Genomic DNA, 16,998 nt, shown 5'->3' on the forward strand with positions numbered 1-16,998 from the left:
ATTTTTGTAACATTCACTGAACTTTTAGCTCAAACCTTGTATATATGGACTTTTCATATCATGTTTTGAGAGGAAAGTTTAGTCAATTTTTGTAACAAAGATTTAACTTTTCATATTTAATATCTTATTTTCAATGCTTGTTTTTTTTTTTTTTTTTTTTTTTTTGTAAGTAGCATTAACAATTCAAGGTGAATTTAGAGAATTGTTACTACTTATTGAGTGGTTTTCTCTGAACTATGTTTCTATTTATGCCTGCCACTTATGTTATAATTATGATCTTTTTAATTATTAAAAAGTTTGGTTAATTTAAATGTGTTTCATTTTTCTTTAAGATAATTTGTTTGTGGAAGAATATTACAATTACTTTGAATTTGTTAGGTGACATGAATCCACTCTGGTAGTCAATTCATGTAAATTAGCAAGGTGAATTATGCTCAACTTCATGAATGTAAAAATTCCAGAACAGGCAACACCATATAATTGAACAGAAAAAAATAATAAAAATAAATAAATAAAGCCAAATAACTATAAAATACAGTCAGTCCTCATATAACACGATAATTGTGTTCCTAGAAACGCTAGTGCAATATAAACAACAGGCCCTATGGGAAAAATAGGGTTAGGTGGCAACCACTCAAGATTGGACACACATTTATAACCAAAACATTACCAAACACAATAAATAATCGTAATAAAATACTTACGTATTTTATGTTGCCTATTACATAATAAAACATTGCTAATGCTTTTGCTTCTATTGTAAGCAAACATTCTTTATTTGATCTTCTATCCAAACAGCTGACAGCCGTTCCATCTCTTTCAATTCTTTGTGTCTTGATCTAATGGATATTGTTACACTTTAAGTTGTTCCTGCTATGAAAGTTGTTTTTATTTTCTCTGCATTCTTTCTAATTCTCAGCATTGCCTCATTTAGGCCCGTGCAATATCACACGGTCTTTCATTTCGCTCAAAGTGTTTCACAATTTCATATTTTTTCTCTATCAACAGAGGCGGACTGGCCATAAGCCTTACAGGGGAAACCCCGGCGGGCCAGAGGCCAGTGTGATTTTGGCCATAAACGCTAGTATGAAGCCGCTACATATTTTCCCGGGTAAGAATTTTTGACCCAGTCTGCCTCTGTATATTGATATTGCTTTTCTTTTTCTCTCTGAATCTGTAGTGGACACTTCCTTTTCACACCTTTTAAGTATTTTACTCATTTTTAGGGAATAAAGCACAAATACAAAACGAGGAGGCACGTTTGATACACATAAACAAAGCTGTGCATGTGTAGCAACTGAATAAACAACACTGTAAAGGCAGACACACTATTAACACCTCATTAGCTCACATTTTACTAAAGCACATTTCTGGGGGTTAGTACCATAAAACAATAAAAACAATTTCCAGTTGCATTTCTGCTAGTGGAATCTGTTATAAACTGGTAGTAAACTCGATCTAATTGCATTTGCGATAATACCGATAGCTGGAATTGTGTGGGTTTTACGTTATTATGGTAAAATCTTCTCTTCATTCCTATCGTGTTGCATTCAGTTGGGGTGATTCTGCATTCAACTGCCATTTCTTATAAACACAAAGGTGAATCATGCATAAGTGAATTCGGTTTGTGTTATATACGATATGGTTCCCCTATTTATAAATCGTGTATGATCAAATTCATGCAGTGTAAACACGAGTTATATGAATGTTGTTGTTGTTTGGTTTTTAGGAGCATTAGCAACTAAGGCCATACTGCTCTGGGGATATGTGGTGGTCATTCCCTGACTTTTCCGCATCCTCTGTATTTGGTGGTCATGGTGTTATACGAGGACTGACTGTACAGTTTACTGCACCCCATGACAACATGCATATGTAACCACTACATCAGCCAGACCTCTATTAAAAACCTTCAGTTTTTCAATTTCTAAAAGTTGGCAGATATGTGCATGGATAATTTTTAGTACTGTTGCTAAATAAGCTTCTTACTTTCATTATTTTGCCAACACTAATAACTTTAGAACTGTTACCTGAAAGGCTTCTGAAGAATCGACAAATCCAGAAGAATCTTTTCTATCAATAAAATCCCCACTGTGCTGTTCTAACATAAAAAAAAAAACAAGATAATATTTTTATATTTATTTTTCCAAATTTGGCAAATCAAGACAATTTCAAGAATTAATTGATAATATGGTCTTGCATTTCTTTTGGAGTGAGGTTAATTAAATGTGCCTTTTATTAATTCATTAAGAAAATAATCGCACAAGGCATAGGACTACAATTGGCAATTCACTATAAAACTGGCAGTGAAAATTCACAATATTTTTTTCACAGTGAACTACAAAGTAGTATAATGGATGGCACTGATTTAATTGTATCTCATATTGTGACTACCTCCAAAGTCCTATACCTTGTGCGATTATTTTCTTAGTTTATCACTATGTACACCATCAGGCATCTCTCATATTGTGGAGTAACTGGGTTGGCATAATTGCAACACTAGGGTACCTACCCACCAACCCACCCACCGATGACAGGCCAATAAGCCTTGAAACAGCGCTGTCTAGGTGGTGGTATCTGCTGAGAATAAGTAACAATAGTCTTCTCTATTAGTGAAGCATTAGTTATTCGAGCTAGTGCAATAATATGGTAACTCATTGTGAAAGTAGTCACAATATGAGATACAATTAAATCAATGCCATCCATTATATTACTTTGTAGTTCACTACAAACAAAATATAGTGAATTATCTGCCAGCTCTATAGTTTATTAATTCATGTATGTTGAGTTGAAAAATGACATTTTTATATATATTTCTGAATTTTTTAAAATTGTTTATAGATATAATAAGCAGAAATATATGATCATGTACATGTTTTTAATTACATACATTTAATGTTTTTTTAAATGGAAAAGGCTAATAGCTTCATCATTTTATTTAATGCTTATGGTTTTTTTTTCAGAAGAATTATTATTATTTTATTTTTATTGTTTTGAAAATTAAATGCATAAGAAACATTTCTAAATATTAAATTTTTTAAATTAAAACCAAAAATTACACATAATAAGTAATGCAATCCATTAAGAAAAGATGAAATACTGGTATACCACAAGTTAAAAAGAAAGTTGTCACCTGTCAGGTACAGCACCATGATATTTGTAACAATTGGGGAGAGAACCTGTGTAGGGTTAACTATTTTATAAACTGAAAAGTGAAAGAGACCACAAGTTTCATGTTTATATTTTATGTTTATAAATATTTTTTAATTTTCAACAGAATTAATAGTTTTGTTTCATCAAAAACATATTTTTAAATTTTTCATTAAAAATTTAATATATAATAATTAATACAATCGATTGGTAAAATATCAAGCATTAGTATTCTCTGAGAATTCAAAAAACTAAAAACTTTTCCCCAGCAATAAAAGAATTTTGAACACCTGTCAAGTGAGGCACAAACACTTATGTTATAATTGGGAGCATGACCACTGCTGCATTAAGAAAAAAGTTCATCAAATATCAACTGGGTTTTTCAATGATGCAAATTAAATTTTTCTTAGATGTAATGGTGAAGTAAAAAAGTTACAACACAATCACTTTTGAAAAAAATGAAAATAATAAGATCTAAAAGTGGTGAAGGAATGACATCCATTAGCCATGAGTTAGGAGTTGAAGATTCAACAATAAGTATGACAGTGAAGGATAAAGTGTTCCTTCCCTCAAACATATTCTACGGATTAAGGATTTATTTTCACCTTTAATTAGCATTATTTGAGAAGAATCAGCACTCAAGTTACTCTATAAAACTATGTGAGAGCTATTGGTTCCTACCTGTTGGTAGGAACCAATAACTTTCACATAGTTTTTGAAAGGGCTGTAACTTCCTTATGGCATTAAGAATGCATTGCTGTATAGTGGAAAGATATTTAGCAATCCACTAGGAAGGGTTGTTGGAAAGATTTGCTATCAGTTTTGTCCATACACAAATATTTCCAAGGAAAGCAAGAACATGTCAGGGATAATTTTAGCCATTGCAAACTCTTTAACTTGGAATTAGATACTGAAGATAAATGATAGAAACTGAAGAATGGAATGACAGTGATAATAAAATCTCCAGTATCTTTTCAAAGAGTCTGAACCTTAAAGGTTTAAAAGAAATCATAAGGTTGGAAGAGACAATAAGAGCCAATGTTCAAAGAAGCGACAACATTGACAGATGCCTTCATAATGTCCCTATTTTCTATAAGATTCTTTATGATGAGCTTTGAATGAAATTTTGTAACTGGATTAGTTTATCAGGTACATACAGTAATTGCATTTATTCACATTTCATTTTAAAAAAATCAAATTATTTACAAAGTTTCAGGACTATATCTCAGCAATTAACATGACTTTATAAAAGAAATTAATATTCAATTAGTGTATATTCAGTTAACATAAAAAGTTTTCCAAGAATGAAATGTGTACATTAACTGAGCATTAGGTGTGTGTGTGTGTGTGTGTGTGTGTGTGCACACACACACACACACAGAGACAACACAAATGAATAATGAACACCCATGAGTGCAAAGAAGAGTCAAGATCTTTGAAAGTCAGTCTACTCAATGGCTGAACAGTAATTTGTTTTATAACACTTACGAAATCCATAATGTACAGTTCTAATGCTGCTGACACAAAACAGAGACTAAATTTTACTGGTTTAAAATTGTAAACATAAACAGCACACAGAATCAAACCAGTAAGTTAAGTATTATATGAATCATTTATTAACCCACAAAGATCTGTCTTTCTATATAAATATACACAATACATTATGACAATGACACCAACAGACTGAATCATTGTGATGTATTACTAGTAAACCGAGAAAAATGACAGAAAGCAATCTCAATATAGTGTTTGGCAGTCTTGTATCTGTTATTTATCGTAATTGTTTAGTGGTGCTGCATTCATCAGGGTAGCTCTTTAACAATAATGTATTGTTTTGTTTTGTAGTTTATTATTGTTTTGTAGTTTATTAACAATAATGTATTGTTTTGTAGTTTATTAACAATAATGTATTGTTTTGTAGTTTATTAACAATAATGTATTGTTTTGTAGTTTATTAACAATAATGTATTGTTTTGTTACTCACAAGATTATTAACATAAGCTTGTGAATAACAATTGCCATGAAATGAATCACAGAAACTGCTCATTTCATAGATGGGTACTCAGACAGACATAGCCGACCGGGCTAGCCGAGTGGGTAAAGTACCTGCCCGGCAACCCAAAGGTCGCGGGTTCGATTCCCGCCTCGGGCTTGGATCAAAGTACTGCAAAAACCTTGGGAGGTGCAATATGGCCACAGAAGCCGATGCGCCAACAACTACCAAATCAAAAAAAAAAAAAAAAAAAAAATCAGACAGACATTGCCTATATGTCCATCTGTCATGCTGCTATCATACACTACACTACAATTTACTGCTAGTTATCACAGAAGCAGAACTTTTCTGAATTTATTTGATGACTGTTTTCTACACCAACTTGCTAGAGAAAAAAAAGAGAAAAAAATACTCTTTATCTAATTATCTATTAAAGTGGGTGTCACTTAAAGATATAACTACTGTAAAGAGTAATGGAAAAGGATTTTGCTTTTGTAAAGGTGATTACAATGGTCTTCGTGCCTCCGTAGCCAGTGGGCAGGAGCAGCAGTGCATGGCACACGCTTCTTGAGTAGACCGGGGTTCGAGCCCGTGACCACAAAATATGGAGTATGTGGAAAGGTCAGGGAATGACCACCGCATATCCCTGGAGCAATATGGCCTTAGTTGCTAATGCTCCTAAAAACCAAACAACAATGGTCTTACACAGTTATTAAGTGCTTTTTAATTTGACCAAATGATGACATTACTAAATGCAAATTCTAAATGAGAAGTTCTGAGCAGCAATCATAGATGCTATTATACTTTTCATACCAATAAAGGGATATTAACCCCAGGGGGTCTCACATCTGGTGAGCATGGGCTTGGCACACCCAGGGTCCTGAGCTGGAAATCATCACTTTTCTTTTTCTTGGTGATTTTCTCTCTCTCTCTCTCTCTCTCTTTCTCGGTAATTCAGAAAAAAAATTTTTGGCTGGTGTACCATAAGCCCCAGGCTTCCTTGCACCATATGGCTACTAATAATAATAATAATAATAATATTATTATTATTATAAGTATAATATCAATAATAATAATAATTGTTCAAGGTTAATCTAGTAGGATATTAGAGAATTGATGAGAATGGTGCCAGAAAAAAAATAATCCACTGGACAGAAACCTATAGTAAGTATAAATTAGTCTGCAAACAAGTCACTGAAGAAGACAGCAGACTGACTGCAAGAAGTATTTACTAAAAAAGGTTAGGAAAAGTAATAAATAGTTCTTTTCTTATTTTAGTATTCATAATGGCAAATGATGCAAGAAAGTAAACTTTTTCTGCAAAAATAAAAAAATAAATAAAACTAATAATAATAATTAAAATAAAAAAATCTTCATACTATTCCCATTCCAACAAGTGTAATGGTATTCAATTCTGCTTTAAACTAAATCAGACTAAGTTGTAATAAATTTTCTCCACCATGTTGGGAGGCAACTTATTACAATGCAGGAGAAACCACTGTCCACAGGTAAACTTCAGGAAATCCAATCTTCTGTTATTTGTTAAGATGTTATATTTGTGTCCTCTGGTTAGTGTCTCATTGACACGGAAGAACAGACCCCTTCCTCATTCATTTTACTCAATTCCTTCAGTGCCTTATACACATCAATTAGAATTCTCTCCTTTAAATATGTAGTCATAAGACTTTGCAGTCTACACTTTCTAGTTGTTGTTGTTGTTGTTATTTGGTTTTTAGGAGCATTAGCAACTAAGGCCATATTGCTCTGGGGATATGCAGTGGTTATTCCCTGACCTTTCTGCATCCTCCGTATTTGGTGGTCATAGGCTCGAACCCCAGTCTAATCAAGAAGCGCGTGCTACGCACTGCTGCTCCTGCCCACCTGGCTACGGAGGCATCATTTCTAGTTCTTCATATGTTCATTTGGCTAAGGTAAAGAAAGCCAACACGAGAACCATGGCAAACTTCTGGAAACTTACCGGACAAACATTTCCCGTTATAGCAGTTTCTACCTGCATTCTCTTAGTGTAATTTAGATAGTTCCTGGAGCGTCTCCACGTGGCTAGAGACAGGAGTCAGGATGCAGGTAGCTTGCTCCTTGCCTCCCAGCTGCTAAGACTCCAGGGCCAGCAAATTACAACCATGATAACACACACACACACACACACACACACACACACACACACACACACACACACACACACACACACACACACACACACACACACACTTGCCGGCTATAAATAACCTACAGATACTACAGCAGTATATAGGGGTAACCCTGGAGGCTGCAATCAATACAAGAATACCTTGTCCCTTGTCCCTTGCATTCTCTGTAAACAGATGGTGCGTGTTATCGGTACTGGCATTAGATGTCAATAATGATATATTGATTAGTTTTTTCCTCATTATTAAAAGCAAATTATTGGAGTTCATGAGTGGGATGAAATTTACTTACAGGTACACCCTCCAGACTGCCTCAGTCTTAGAGTGTTTATCCCCCCCATTTCCTGCTGTTTTAAAACAGGAAAACAACTTCTACTGCCACTACCAATAACATGCACCGTCTGTAGAAGTAATTTTCCTATTTTAAAACAGCCGGAAGGGGGGAATAAACACCATAAGGCTGAGGTGGTCTGGAGGGTGTACCTGTAAGTAAATTTCAGCTGTGAAGGCATTACACTCATGAACTCCAATAATCTGGATATGAACTCCAATAATACGGATATCCAATCACTAGATTAACTGTTGAAGATCCTGCTCAGATATGACTGGATTAACTGTTGAAGATCCTGCTCAGATTTCAGACAAACTGAATAGGTGTTTTGCATCTATATTCACACATGAGGAATTTCTTTAGGGATGGGGATACCATAAGTGAGTCAAATTCTGATGAAGAGCTGAATAATTTTATGATAACTGAAAGGAAAGCGGAGGAGAAATTGTTGAAGCTAAATGTAAAAAAACAGCACCTGTGTGGATGGGATCTATTCAGTCATATTAACAAAGGCAACAAATGAGGTATGCAAATCTTTAGTCATGTTAATGAAAGCATCCCTGGATTCAGGGGGAAGTACCTCAGGACTCTGGAGATGTGCAAATACAGTAAACCCCCACTATTCGCGGTATCTGCATTCGCAGTTTCACGTATTCGCGGTCGCTGATTTAATATAAAATGAAACCTAAAAAATTATGAATTTTAAAGCACCGTGAACATTTTCTGCCATAAAAAAACATGGGCATGGCTAAAATTATCTTTCCCAGTCAAAATAGCACTCAGTGGGTGGGGGAGAGGGGTAACAAAATCGCACGTGTGGATGTTTCTCGCTAATCTTTGTTCAGTATGTGTCATGTCATGGAAGGTTTCGTCGTTTCCTTTTAATTTATATGCTTATAAATTGAATAAATTTATCAATTTATAAATTGATATACTTACAAAAGTGTACCGTTTTGCAGTGTAAAACACTTTATTGAGTGTGTTAATGGAAGAAAGTGACTTTATTGTGGACAAGTTCTTTCTAACCCATACAAAAATATGGCTACGAATAATAAGGGAAATGTGAAAAGATCAAAGAAGGTGATGACATTAGCGAATAAAATTGAGTTATTAGATAAAATTTCTAATGGTGAAAGTGTCTCCTCAGTGGCAAAACATAAAATCAATGAGTCAACAGTATGATCAATCAAGAAATCGGAAGAAAAAATCCGCCATAGTGTCCGTGAAAACACGATAATTGCTTCTAAAATTTGCTCTGTAACTCGTGATGTTAAATTAGAAAAAATGGAAAAGGCTTTAAATCTGTGGATAGAAGACCGAACTCAAAATAAAATTCCATTAAGTTCACTCATCATTCGTGAAAAGGCAAAATTCCTTTATCAACACTTTAGCAAAACTGGTGATAGCACTGGCGGGAGAAGATTTTTAGCTAGCAAAGGTGCTGGTTTGAAAGATTTGTTTGAAATTTCTAATAAATATTACATTTAATATTAAATTGTTTCTTAATTTCATTTCGATGCTATATGCTTGCATTTCACTATGTACTGTTGGCTGGTTGGTTGTTGTTGGGTGTTTTTGGCGCAAAAGCAACTTTGGCCATATTGCGCCTCTATGTACTGTCTATGTACATAGTCATATTATGAAGGTACATATAATACATACATAGACAAAATTTTAGAATAGATTTTCTTATATATTTCATACTTTTTGGAACGGAACCCCTTTATTACTATGGGAGCCATAACTCACTATTCGTGTTTTCGGTATTTGTGGCATTTCTCAGGAACGTAACCCTCACGAATAGTGGGGGTTTACTGTATATCCCCAATTCGCAAATGGGGTTGAAAGAGAGAGACACACAAATAATTACAGACCTGTTAACTCGATTTCTGTTACAGGGAAAAGAACGGAGTCACTGATTAAAGAAGTAATGTAGCATCTAGACAACAATGCCATTATAATTCAGTCACAGCATAGGTTTGTTAAGGATCAATCTTGTCTGAAAATTCTGAATGGATATTATCATATCCCAACAAGAGAACTGGAGGCAAAAATTTTGACACCATATACTTAGATTTCAGAAAAGCTTTAATAATATTACACATAAAAGGCTGCTAAACAATATGGGATACTGTGGAATTAAGGTAAAGTTTCTTCTATGGATACAGGCATGTTTCAATGGGTAAAGAACAGAGTAGTTAGTTGAGGCATACGATGCAAGAAAGCAAGCTTATGCAGCCTCAGCCAAAAAGAAAAAAAAGAAAAAAAAACATTTCACCAAGCCATTCACTCCAAATGCCTGTCTGGTTGTCTTAAATTTATTTAAGCTATCTACTTCCACAATAACAGATGGAAGTCTGTTCCAGCAATCAATTACCGGCTGGCTAAAGGCAAATTTCGACATATCTATTCTACAACTGTCAATTTAAATCTATGATCCCTCAGATTCGTAATCTGAGCAAGAGGAAGGATCCCATCAACAATGAGCTTGCTCAACCCGTTCAAGCTCTTATACAACACAATCAGATCACCTCACAGCTGCCTAGTCACCACGTGCAGCAATTTGCAGAACTTACGCCTTCTTGGTAAGAGCACCGCTTTGTTCTCCTCACCAATCTTGTTGCCCTTCTTTGTACTCGTTCTAGAAACTCTATATCATTCCTAAAATGATCCCTCCAGACCTGCACTCAGGTCTGGAGGGATCGGTTAAGGTGTGTGCTGACCACTGCATTGGGATAATCACCTCTTTGCCCCTGCTAGTAAAATTCCTATTTATCATTCACAAGACCTGCTCTGGCAGCCAATCTGCACTGCTCAGTGAACTTAATATCTGACTGCACAATTCCTCCCAAGTCTTTTTCATTCTCAATTTCTCTGAGTGTAGTACCATACAGTTGGTACATTTCTCTTGGGTTACTGCTACCCATATGCAGTACTTTGCATTTGTCAATGTTAAACTTCAGTTGCCACTTCTCATCCCATTTGCCCAACTTATCTAGATCCTGTTGCAGTAGCATACTGTCTTTACTGTTGTTACAATTCTATCGACCTTTGTATCATCTGAAAACTTGGACAGTAAGCCTGATATACCTTCATCAATATCATTGATGAATACACAAAACAAAAAGAGGCCCAGCACAAAACTCTGGAGAACTCCACTAAGAACATTAGTCCATGAAGAGTAATGTCCATTGATTACTACTTTCTGTCTTTCCCCACTCAACCATCTCTTTATCCAATGTAGCAACTTGCCCCCACTAACCATCACTTTAACCATTGTAACAACTTGCCTTTAATGCCATACTTCTCCAATTTGTACAGCAGTTTTCCATGTGCAAGAGTATCAAAGGTTTTCCTGAAATCCAAGTATATGATATTAAAATTATTTTTTGCATCCAGTTCCTTTGTCACCACATCACAGTATCCAATCAAATTGGTCACACATGCCTCCTTTTAACAAACCCATGCTGTGTCTTAACTATTACTGCAGTCTTGTCTAGATGATCCTAAAATGGTTCTTTATCCAGTGACTCCATTATTTCCCTGGAATACAAGTTAAACTAACAGGTCTATAGTTACATGTGTCAACTTTTGAATGCAATTTGTGAATTGGAGATATATTTGCACACCTCCAGTCCATGGGGACCTCCCCTCAGTCCAAAGAAGCTCTCATAATTATAGCTAATTGTTTGCTTACTCCTTTGCCTCCCTTAATATAACTGGATAGATCCCATCCACCCCAAGTGACTTCCTGATGTTTAACTTCAAAAATTTCTCCTCCACTTTGCTCTCACTTGTTACAAAATCACTTAGTTTCCTGTTAGAGTTTGATAAACTTCTAGCATTCTTCTCCTTGAATAACTCCTCACATGTGAATGTAGATGCAAAATACTCATTCAGTTTTATCACTGCACAGTTCTCAATATAGTGATATATTAAAATAAGATGGTGATAAAATATACTAGTAAGTATAGAATTATCTCCAACATTAACCCCAGGGGCTCATGTCTGGTGAGTATGGGCTTGGCACACCCAGGGTCCTGAGCTGGATATCGTCATTCTTCTCTTTCTTGGTGATTCCCTTCTTCTGACTCTTGTTCTCTCTCTCTCTCTCTCTCTCTCTCAGGGTAATTCAGATTTTTTTTTTTTTTCTGCTGGTGCAGCATAAGCCTCAGGCTTCCTTGCACCATACGGCTAATGATAATAGTTTATCAGCTATCTGAGCAGGATCATCAACAGTCGAATCATCTATATTAAATGGACCAATCTGATTCATCCCTTTCCTTCTAGAGTTTACATAAGTAAAGAACTCTTTGCTGTTTTTCTTTGTATCCTTTGACAAACATTTCTCGTAATCTGCCTTTGCCTGCCTAATCTCCTTTGTGACTTCATTACAGACTAGCTTATATCTGCCACAGGCTTCTGTATCACCTGATAATTTATATGCATCCCATGCATATAAATTATCAATTCTTCTCTGCCACAAGCTTCATTTATTCATCTGACATCCATTTAGGCCTAAACCTTGAACAGTATTTCTTAGTTGGTATGAAAAGCCTAGTATCCTCCAAGATTAAGTCTCTGAAGGCTTCCAATTTAGAATTCACTGTTGGTAACATCGTCAGTTGATCTCACTGTATAGAATTTAAAAACTCTCTGAGACCACTGTAGTCACTTTTACGAAAGCAAAAAAGCTTCCCTTTACCCTTAATAGTTGTTACATCTTTGATTAAATCCGATATAATTATACTGTGATCCCTGTCACCCAGTGGTTCCTTTATCTGCAAATTCTTAACATAATCGCTACTGGTAATCAAATCAAGTGTATTATTCCATCTGGTTGCCTCTCAAACATGTTGTTGTGGACACAGTCATCCAATAAATCCCCAAAACCTTGCGAGTGTGCAAGTGACCAACCCAGAAGTCCCATCAATATCTAGGAAGTTAAAATTCTCCATTATAAGACAATCTTATTTACTGGTCCACTACACACTGAGTGATCACTGAATTCTGACCACCTACCTAATACTTCATAGGTCCTCCTTTTGCCCTCAGTAAAGCAGTTAATCTGAGGTGGCATTGCTTCAACAGGATGCCAGAAGCGTTCAGGAGGTATGCCCAACCAAGCTCTGTGTAATGCGGTGAGCAATGCAGGTATGGAGGTGATTGGTGTATCCAGACGACTGATATGGCTTTCCATAGTGTCCCACAAGTGTTCTATGGAATTAATATCAGGGGAGTTCGGAGGCTGATCGATATGCTGGAAGTCAGAACTGTGTTCCTCAAACCATTCCTGCACAAAGAGTGCCTGATGGCTCTGTGCATTATCATCTTGGAAGACACCATTGCCATTCAGGGAAAAGAGTAACATAGTGGGGTATACACAGTCAGCAAGCAGTTGACGATGGTGGAGACCACTGATACATTGTTCCACATGCACCGTGGGTCCACGTTTCTGCCAGTGAAACATACCCTGCACCATACAACCACCTCCACCGGCCTGCACTTTTGATACCATGCATTATGGATGAAAAGCCTCATGTTGTTGACGCCAAATCCATACACCACCATCCACAGTGTGGAGTAAATAACGTGACTCATCCAACCAGCACACCTTCTTCCAGTCTTCTAAAGTCCAACTTGTATGCTATTTGCACCAAGCAAGTCTTTTACGGCGACTGGTTAGGAGAGGATGCTGTAGGAGTCACCTGCTAGTATAGAACGTACGTGGAAGACTGCGATGCATGGTTATGCCAGATATTGTTCCAGGTTGGCCCATGTTGTATTGGATAGTCAACTCTTCAACAGTGCTGCATCTGTTTGCCTGTATGAGTCGTTAGACCCGGCGCTCACCTCTAACATCAACGTTTCACTGACCATTGCAGTTTTGCCGTTGGGTCGTTGCTTGACCATTCTGATACCAGACCTGGTACACTCTAACTATGGCGACTCTCAAACACCCCACCAGTTCAGCCATTTGGGAAATCGAGGCATCAGCTCATAGAGCACCCACAATCTGTCCTTTATCAAAGTCCGATAAATCCTTCCTTTTGCCCACCATGCTTGGAATTTTACTACCTATTGAACCACTGACACCTTATCTATGCTATGTAGATCGACTAACTCCGCACTCTCGCACCACATGTGGTCAACGGGTCACATTCAGTTTTCATAGGGAGGGTCATAATTCAGTGATCACTCAGTGTATTTATCTGTACAATTGTTCATTATACTCATCAGAGTCATTAGGCCTATAACACACACCTTTGCATTTTTCCTTTCCCATTACTTATGTCACACCACACTGACTCAACATTGCATTGTGCAACAATGTCAATTGGATGCACTTCCTTAGATTTTATGTGTTTCTTTACTAACAGCATAACCCTCCTCCCTTCCTGTCCTGTCTATCCTTTCTGTAAATATTGTACTCTGAAAATTCCAATTCTGGACTGCTTATAATTTGTGTGACACCATGTCCCTGATATCCCAACAATATCTACCTTTGATGTCTTGACCAGCACTTCAAACTCATCAACTTTATTAAATATACTTCTAGCATTGGTGTATTATGCAAGTATACATGCACCTGTTCCTACTCTTAGTTACCCTAACACAGCCCATATATTTGATTGTTCCATGATGACTCCCAGAAGACCTGGAAATCCCTAGTACCTTGCTTTCCATGCTGCTACTCATTCTAATAATAGCAGTGCAAGAATCACTTTCAGCTCTGCAGCAGCCACTGTTAATCTTTTAATCTCCGAATCCCCCAAGCTAGTCGTTTCCAACCCATATAACACTGCCTCGATAACATCAGCAAATATTCTTGCACTCTTTCTATTTAAGTGTACCTCAACCCTATAGAAACAGTCTCTCCTGTTAACAAGCACTGACCAGGCTGAGAAAAATTCTACCCAATGAGCCTTGCACAATCTCTCCAGGGCCAAATTGATTGACAAGGCTCTCATCATATACTCCCTCCTATCACAAATTTTGATGATAGGAGGGAGTATATGATTCTGCCTATCATGTATGGGCAGAAATGCAGACACTTTCATTAATCCTAACTCTCAACTTTTTTTTAACATTGACCTGTACTTGTTAAGTAAATCTGTAGATCTTACTCCAAAGGGTTCAATAATATCACCGTGCCAAAGTGCACAACAATATCACCTTTTGTGCCCTTAAAATATATCTGCTCTACAACATCGTCAAGCCCCTGGCAGACATACTCTGGTCCTATTCAACCTATCCTCAAGTGCTGGACCTGTTTTTGTTTTCTATATTTATTAATGATACTGACAAAGGCATATCAGGTTTAATATCTAATTTTGCAGATAAGAATGTTGGTAGGGTACGGTGCTGATAAGCTGCCAGGAGAGCTCATGTAGTTTTGTCAACGATATACATTAATTTTGCTAGCAGGGATAAAGAGCTGATTATCCCATTCTACAAGGTAATGGTTAGGGCACATCTTGCATATGGCATACAGGTTTCTAGGTCTCATTTTAGAAAGAAAGTAGATCTATTGGAGTGGGTGAGAGAAGAACAATTAGATTAGTGAGGAGAACAAAAGAAGTCTACAGGAAAGATTTCAGCATCTAGAAACTTGACTCCTGCAAGGATGTCTGAATAAGGAGTTTATCATTTAAATGGATTGTGCATGCTCAATGCTGATAGCTGCCTGCTTATTGTGCAGACTGCTCGTGTGAGGAGGCATAAACCAAAATTGAGGAAAGATGGTTGCAGGAGAGATGTGTGGAAAAGGGCCTTCAGCTAACATGTGTTTGATTTCTGGAACACACTTTCATCTGGTGTTGTGGAAGTGGATAGTTTGAATAAATTCAAGGAAGTAGATAAATCATTAGAGGCAATGGACAACTGATATAGGAAGTGTTGCTGCCTATTTTTTTTCCCCCTACTGCTGAATAAGTTTGCTGTCTTGCACCATTTGCCATGCTTGATGTTAATACTAATAAGATACAAAGTTCGCTGAGCAGTGCAGATGGGCACTGCTCAGTGAACTTCAAAATTCCTATATATCATTGTCAATGATATATAGGAATTTTGCTAGCAGGGACAGGGAAGTGATTATCCCGTTATACAAGGTACACCTAGAGTACTGTGTCTGGAGGCCTCATTTTAGGAAGAATGTAGAGTTGCTAGAACGAGTACAAAGAAGGGCAACAAGATTGGTGAGGGGGAAAAAGGGGTGCTCTTACCAAGAAAGGCTTAAGGTCTTCAAATTGCAGTGTCTGGAGAGTAGGTACCTGCAAGGTGATCTGATTGAGGTGTATAAGGCCTTGAATGGGTTGAGCAAGCTGAATGCTGATGGGATTCTTCCTCCAGCTCAGACTAGGAACCTGAGGGGACACAGTTTCAAACTAAGGAAAGACAGTTGTAGAATAGATGTGCAGAATTTTGCCTTTAGCCAGCAAGTAGTTGATTGGTGGAATAGACTTCCATCTTTTGTTGTGGAAGTTGATAGCCTAAATAAATTTAAGGCTGAGCTGGACAGGCATTTGGAACAAATGAAGGGGTGAAATGGGAGGATCTTTTTTTTTTTTTTTGGCTGTTGCTGCATAAGCTTGCTTTCGTGCATCATATGCCTTTACTAATGCTGATGCTAAAGATTACCAGAGTCATTTACTGAACTTACGGTGGCTGCAATAGATGTGGTCTGGAGTCACCTGACTTGGAGAAGAAAACTTTGAACTATCAAACTGTCTTAATTCTTCAATTATCTGAATATATAAAGAGAAAATAAAATTAGAAGTAAAGTGATTTGTTTTCTTAGAGGCAAATTTACTTGTATTGGAGGAAAAAAATATCAAAAAAAAAATGAAAGAAGAAATCAAATTTAAACATGTAGCTATGCTCTAAAAAGGAGTTAAATATGCTTTAATAACTGAGTACAAATATTTCAAGAAAAAATTAAATATCTTAAAATGATAACTAAAATAAACTCATATAAACTCACTAAAATAAAGCATTACAATAGCACTCTACATTTTGTTCTGTTTTCCAATGTGAATCTTTTTGTCAGAAAAAAATTATTTGTAAGCAGCAAAATACCTTTAACATCAATAGATGGGATCATACAGTATTTGTAGCATGATGCTAATGACGGAAAGAAGAAAGTATTTGGAATCATCCAGATACTTGCTTAGTGACACCATTTTCGGGAAACAAAATTATTAGAAATGATCTGTTCCATTTTTTTTTGCAATTAGTTCACATTTGACTGTTAGTGATTGTAGACGGTTATCATTAGGTGTCCGCAGTAACTAAAGAATCGTGTAAAGAAGCACTAGTAATTCTATTTGATTTCAATTCTTGGGTGCAACAAAAACATGACT

General features: G+C 36.4%; 1 protein-coding gene across 1 annotated transcript in view; it reads right to left on the reverse strand.

The window, feature by feature from the left end:
• The window catches only part of LOC150083283 (pregnancy zone protein-like), a 374,597-nt gene that overhangs the window by 287,847 nt on the left and 69,752 nt on the right, over positions 1–16,998 (reverse strand). Inside the window, exons 8-9 of the mRNA XM_090378461.1 lie at positions 16,299–16,383; positions 2,028–2,098 (exon numbers count right to left, since the gene is read on the reverse strand). Coding sequence (XP_090234587.1) covers positions 2,028–2,098; positions 16,299–16,383 — 156 coding nt within the window. The remainder of the gene's footprint in view (positions 1–2,027; positions 2,099–16,298; positions 16,384–16,998) is intronic.

This window comes from Mastigoproctus giganteus, chromosome 7 (assembly GCF_048544385.1).
Source record: "Mastigoproctus giganteus isolate SK-2022 chromosome 7, ASM4854438v1, whole genome shotgun sequence".
NCBI classification, from domain to species: Eukaryota; Metazoa; Arthropoda; class Arachnida; order Uropygi; family Thelyphonidae; genus Mastigoproctus; species Mastigoproctus giganteus.